The following is a 6,906-nucleotide window of genomic DNA, read 5'->3' on the forward strand; positions in this document are numbered from 1 at the left end:
CACCCTAACCCGCACATCCCTGGGCACTATGGGTAATTTAGCACGGCCAATCCCCCACCCTAACCCGCACATCCCTGGGCACTATGGGTAATTTAGCACAGCCAATCCCCATCCTAACATGCACATCCCTGGGCACTATGGGTAATTTAGCACGGCCAATCCCCCACCCTAACCCGCACATCCCTGGGCACTATGGGTAATTTAGCACGGCCAATCCCCCCACCCTAACCCGCACATCCCTGGGCACTATGGGTAATTTAGCACGGCCAATCCCCCCCCCAACCCGCACATCCCTGGGCACTATGGGTAATTTAGCACGGCCAATCCCCCACCCTAACCCGCACATCCCTGGGCACTATGGGTAATTTAGCACGGCCAATCCCACCCTAACCTGCTCATCCCTGAGCACTATGGGTAATTTAGCAGCAGGTTACTCGTGTCTGTACTCAACAGGGTCCACACGGAAAGTGCCGGCAGTTTGTAAAGCTTCTCTGTCTGATCCTTAATACAAGACACAAAACCTAAACCTAACCATTGAGGAAAATCACCTCAGACTTTCCCATTTGTTCCTTAAGTGGAGGAGTTACACTTTCATTAAAAAATATGGAAGACAGAGTTTTAAGGTGGATCTGGAGACAATATTAGAGTCATTAGCACATCAACCGCGTTCCCCTCGTAGATAGTCACGTGAGTTCTGCAGTCATACAGTCTTAGACATGGATTGAAGTTAAAGGGTTGTAGTCCCACCTGCCAGCACCCGGCCCATATCCCTCCAAACCCTTCCTATTCCTATCCCCATCCAAATGCCTCTTAAATGTTGCAATTGTACCAGCCTCCACCATATCCTCTGGCAGCTCATTCCATACACGTATCACCCTCTGCGTGAAAAGGTTGCCCCTTAGGTCTCTTTTATATCTTTCCCCTCTCACTCTAAACCTATGCCCTCTAGTTCTGGACTCCCCCACTCCAGGAAAAAGACTTTGCCTATTTATCCTATCCATGCCCCTCATAATTTTGTAAACCTCTATAAGGTCACCCCTCAGCCTCCGACGCTCCAGGGAAAACAGCCCCAGCCTGTTCAGCCTCTCCTTATAGCTCAAGTCCTCCAACCCTGGCAACATCCTTGTAAATCTTTTCTGAACACTTTCAAGTTTCACAACATCTTTCCGATAGGAAGGAGAACAGAATTGCACGCGATATTCCAACAGTGGCCTAACCAATGTCCTGTACAGTCACAGCATGACCTCCCAATCCCGGTACTCAATACTCTGACCAATAAAGGAAAGCGTACCAAACACTGCCTTCACTATCCTATCTACCGGCGACTCCACTTTCAAGGAGCTATGAACCTGCACTCCAAGGTCTCTTTGTTCAGCAACACTCCCTAGGACCTTACCATTAAGTGTATAAGTCCTGCTGAGATTTGTTTTCCCAAAATGCAGCCCCTCGCATTTATCTGAATTAAACTCCATCTGCCACTTCTCAGCCCATTGGCCCATCTGGTCCAGATCCTGTTGTAATCTGAGGTAACCCGCTTCGCTGGAAAAAGTGAGGATTGCAAATGCTGGAGATCAGAGCTGAAAATGTGTTGCTGGAAAAGCGCAGCAGGTCAGGCAGGATGAAAGCCATTCTGGCTATTGAGGGTAGGTTCACGAGGTCAATTCCTGGAATGGCGGGATTACCTTACACTGAAAGACTGGAGCGACTGGGCTTGTATACCCTTGAGTTTAGAAGACTGAGTGGGGATCTGATTGAGACATTTCAGATTATTAAAGGATTGGACACTCTTGCAGCAGGAAACATGTTTCCGCTGATGGGTGTGCACCGAACCAGAGGACACAGCTTAAAAATATGGACAGAGATGAGGAGAAACTTCTTCACCCAGAGAGTGGTGGCTGTGTGGAATGCTCTGCCCCAGAGGGCAGTGGAGGACCAGTCTCTGGATTCATTTAACAAGGAGTTGGATAGAGCTCTCAAGGATAGTGGAATCAAGGGTTATGGAGATAAGGCAGGAACAGGATACTGATTCGGAATGATCAGCCATGATTATATTGAATGGCGGTGCAGGCTCGAAGGGCAGAATGGCCTACTCCTGAACCTATTGTATATTGTCTATTGTCACTCTGGCATTGGGAGGGTTTCGAGGTGCAGAGTGGGGAACGGAGGGAGGGGGCGCGGGGTCCTGGATGAGGGGGACGGAGGGAAAAGTGCATTGTGTGAAAGAGAAGGGCGCCTGGGATTGGAATCTGTCCGGGCGCAGGCGGCTGGAGGAGCCAGGAGAGCGGGATGGGGTTCTGACGGGATGCTAGGAGGGTGCGGAGGGAGGGAGATGGAGGGAGTGGGGGGGGTGTGTGGACGGAGTGAGGGACAGAGGGAGTGAGGGACGGAGGGAGCGAAGGTCAGAGGGAGTGAGGGAGGGACTGAGGGAGGTGGAGGAGGGGAGGGTGGGAGTGAGGGAGGGACCAAGGGAGTGAGGATGGGAGTGAAGGACAGAGTGAGGGACGGAAGGAGTGAAGGTGGGTGTGAGTGAGAGAAGCAGGGAACGAGGGTGGGAGTGAGGGAGTGAGTGAGGAACTGAGGGTGTGAGGGACGGAGGGACTGAGGGAGGGACTGAGGGAGGTGGAGGAGGGGAGGATGGGAGTGAGGGAGGGACCAAGGGAGTGAGGGTGGGAGCGAGGGAGTGAGTGAGGGACGCAGGGAGTGAAGGTGGGAGTGAGTGTGGGACCAAGGGTGTGATTGAGTGAGGGACGGAGGGAGTGAAGGTGGGAGTTAGGAATTAGGGACTGAGGGAGGTGGAGTGAGGGGCGAAGGAAGCGAGGGATGGAGGGAGTGAGGGACGGAGGGAGTGAAGGTGGGAGTGAGTGAGGGACCGAGAGTGTGAGTGAGTGAGGGATGGAGGGAGTGAGGGTGGGAATTAGGGATGGAGGGAGTGAGGGGTGGAGGATAAGGATGGAGGGAGTGAGGGAGGGGAGTGAAGGGCGAAAGAAGTGAGGGATGGGGATGGAAGAAGTGAGGGAGTGAGGGAGGGACAGAGGGAGTGAGTGAGGGACGGAAGGAGTAATGGTAGGAGTTAGGGATGGAGGGAGTGAGGGAGTTGGAGGCTGGGGATGGAGGAAGTGAGGGAGGGGTGGAGGATGGGGATGGAAGAAGTGAGGGAGTTAGTGAGGGACGCAGGGAGTGAAGGTGGGAGTGAGTGAGGGACGTAGGGAGTGAGGGGTGGAGGATGGGGATGGAGGGAGTGAGAGAGGTGGAGAATGGGGATGGAAGAAGTGAGTGAGGGACGGAGGAAGTGAGGGATGGGGATGGTGGGAGTGAGGGACGGAGGAAGTGAGGGATGGGGATGGTGGGAGTGAGGGACGGAGGGAGTGAGGGATGGTTATGGAAGAAGTGAGGGTGGGAGTGAGGGACGGATGGTGTGAGGGATGGGGATGGTGGGAGTGAGGGTGGGGGTGAGGGACGGAGGGAGTGAGGGATGGGGATGGAGGGAGTGAGGGAGGGAGTGAGGGAGGAAGCTTTCCGAGTGGAGTGGATGGAGCGGTGGGAGTGGACGATGTGCCCCGGTGCACCGATACAGTCACCAGTGTCATGGCGGGAGGGTTGGGGAACAGTACTGGGGTAGGGTTGGAAGACGGACTGAATGGCCACATTGTGTCCCTCCAAGCGGCTTATTGGCTCGGGGGGAAAGGATGGACAGCTCGGCGATTGGCCGAAAGCCTGGAAGGCCGGACAAGAGGCGTTGCAAAGACCAAAGAAGGTGTCAACTTGGACCCCACCGGAGGGCCGCTGCCCTGGGCTTGACATGTATGCTCAAACTGTCAGGAAATATATAAATGCCAGATTCATCAGCCGTTCACAATCCAGGCTCTCAAAACCAATCACAACATTGTCATCAAACCAACAGATAAAGGAGGAGCCATTGTCATTCAGAATAGAACAGGAAGTGTACTGACAACTGAATAACCAAGAACACTACAGGCAACTACCAGCTGATCCGACCAAAGATCACACCCGAGAATTAAACACACTGATCAGAACTTTGGATCCAGTCCTTCAGAGTTCCCTGTGCGCCCTCATCCTACGTACTTCTCATGTAGGCGACTTCTACTGCCTTCCAAAGGTACACAAAGCCAACACACCGGGACGTCCCATCGTGTCGGGCAATGGGACCCTATGTGAGAATCTCTCCGGCTGTGTGGAAGGCATCTTGAAGCCTATTGTACAGGGGATCTCCAGCTTCTGTCGCGACACTACGGATTTCTTACAGAAACTCAGCACCCACGGACCAGTCGAACTGGGAACATTCCTAGTCACAATGGACGTTTCCGCACTCTACACCAGCATCCCCCACTAGGATGGCATTGCGGCAACAGCCTCAGTACTCAACACCAACAACTGCCAGTCTCCAAACACCATCCTACAACTCATCCGCTTTATGCTCGATCATAACCTTTGACAACCAATTCTTCATCCAGACACATGGAACAGCCATGGGGACCAAATTTGCACCCCAATATGCCAACATTTTTATGCACAGGTTCGAACAAGATTTCTTCTCAATGCAGGATCTCCAACCGACATTGTACACCAGGTGCATTGATGACATTTTCTTCCTCTGGACCCATGGCGAGGAGTCACTAATACAACTACACAGTGACATCAACAAGTTTCATCCCACCATCAAACTCACCATGGACTACTCTCGACTGTCTGTCTCATTCTTGGACACGTGCGTCTCCATCAAAGACGGACACCTCAGCACCACACTCTACTGCAAACCCACATACAACCTCACAATGCTACACATCTCCAGCTTCCACCCAAAACATATTAAAACAGCCATTCCCTATAGACAAGCCCTACGCAGACACCGGATCTGCTCACATGAGGAGGAACGTGACGGACACCTGGAAGTACTGAAGGATGCCCTCACAAGAACGGGGTACAATGTTCAACTCATCGACCGCCAGTTCCGACGTGCCACAGCAAGGAACCGTAATGACCTCCTCAGGAGACAGACACGGGCTGCAACTGACAGGCTACCCTTCGTTGTTCAGTACTTCCCAGGGGCTGAAAAATTACACCATGTTCTTCGTGACCTGCAACACATTATCAATGAGGATGAGCACCTCACCAAGACCTTCCCCACACCTCCACTACTTGCCTTTAAACAACCGCCAAACCTCAAACAGATCATTGTTCGTAGCAAACTGCCCGGCTCTCAGGACAACTCCATACAACCCTGTCACGGTGGACGCTGCAAGACGTGTCAGATTGTGGACATAGATACCACTATTAGGCGTGGGAACACCTCCCACCTTGTACATGGCAAGTACTCATGTGACTCAGCCAACATTGTCTATCTTATACGTTGCAGACAGGGATGCCCGGAGGCAAGGTACATTGGGGAAACCGAGCAAAGGCTACGACAACGGATGAATGGGCACCGCACAACAATCAACAGACAGGAGGGTTCCCTCCCAGTTGGGGAACACTTCAGTGGTCCAGGACATTCAGCCTCGGACCTTCGGGTGACCATCCTCCAAAGTGGACTTTGGGACAGACAGCAGAGGAAAGTGGCCGAGCAGAGGCGGATGGCTAAGTTCGGTACCCATAGGGAGGGCCTCAACCGGGACCTTGGGTTCATGTCACATTACAGGTGATCACCATTGCACTACCTATATACACACACACACACACACACACACACACACACACACACACACACACACACACACACACACACACACACATATTCCTACACACACGCACACAGACACAGGTACACACACACAGACTCTCTCTCTCACACACACACACTCCTACACACACACAGGCTCTCTCTCACACACACAGGCACTCCTATACACACACACATACTCCTATACGCACACAGACACAGACATACACACACACAGAGTCTCTCTCTCTCACACACGCACACACACACAGGCACTCCTATACACACACACACACACACATATACACAGACGTACACACAGACACCCACACACGCCCTTACAGACACACACACTCCCACACTCTCACATGCACCCCCTCACAGACTTAAGAAACTCTACACTCAATGCACACACACTTTGTCACACTCACAACCCCCAACCCAGACAGACAGACACACACACACACACAAAGACCCACATGCACGCATATATTTTGTGGGGTGAATTTGCACTTGCAGGGTTACATTTCACTTTGCTCACAAACTGCGTGAAGTCATGTAAAACTCTGTTATCTCACTTTTCAGATTGGAATCAATTTTCCCATCATGGCATAGACCGAGAACAGAGGGGGCTAACACCTTCAACACATTGTCCAGCTATCACCCATTGTCAACAGCTAACCCGAGAGTGCAAGGTTTTATTATAAAAGAAGGTGTTGTGATTTGAACGTGAAAGAAGTGAAGCTCCCAGGGTTTTCAAACAGATGACAGACTCATACATAGAAACATACATTGATTTTCTGTTAAGTTTAGTGATATCACACTAAGTTTTTGCTGTAAAGTCTGTGTGTTAGGATTGAGCCCTCCACTATCACTAAAGCTAGTCTTTCCAATGAAACCTGTTGGACTATAACCTGGTGGGGTGAGGGTTTGAACTTTGTACACCGCCCCCCCCACCCCCACCCCCACCCCCCCCACCCCCACCCACACCCACACCCACACCCATCCAACACCCAGCACCTCAACATCATTGCAAAGACCCATTGAGGATAGTGGGTGGGAACAGGCTGATGATGGACGTAAGGTCGAGGGAGGTGAATGGTTGGAGGACAGACGGTGCGCAGTTTCGATTGGCTGACGGAATGCCAGTCGGAACGTCTCTGGTCCAATGGCAGCGAGACGGAGGCGGGATAAAAGGGAATGCTGCGGCGCCGGATCGCGGGAAGAAT

The 6,906-nt window shown here is 52.2% G+C and overlaps 1 protein-coding gene across 1 annotated transcript; it reads left to right on the top strand.

Annotated features, from left to right (window-relative positions):
* The first annotated feature begins 3,702 nt into the window (after positions 1–3,702).
* LOC148133960 (uncharacterized) lies at positions 3,703–6,562 on the top strand. Its single transcript, XM_087985726.1, has 2 exons — positions 3,703–5,656; positions 6,263–6,562. Exons 1-2 carry the CDS (start codon positions 4,353–4,355, stop codon positions 6,402–6,404), a joined length of 1,446 nt encoding a protein of 481 aa, XP_087841852.1. The 5' UTR covers positions 3,703–4,352; the 3' UTR covers positions 6,405–6,562.
* Positions 6,563–6,906: the final 344 nt, after the last annotated feature.

This window comes from Chiloscyllium plagiosum, unplaced genomic scaffold (genome assembly GCF_037043375.1).
Source record: "Chiloscyllium plagiosum isolate Xiang-an unplaced genomic scaffold, Cpla_swu_hap1 HiC_scaffold_161, whole genome shotgun sequence".
In the NCBI taxonomy this organism is placed as follows: domain Eukaryota; kingdom Metazoa; phylum Chordata; class Chondrichthyes; order Orectolobiformes; family Hemiscylliidae; genus Chiloscyllium; species Chiloscyllium plagiosum.

Bases quoted from the DNA above. Each gene is read 5' to 3' on its own strand.
- LOC148133960 (XM_087985726.1), top strand. From the start codon at position 4,353: ATGGCATTGCGGCAACAGCCTCAGTACTCAACACCAACAACTGCCAGT. The intron at 5,657-6,262 runs GTGATCACCATT...CTCACTTTTCAG, and splicing joins GGGTTCATGTCACATTACAG to ATTGGAATCAATTTTCCCAT.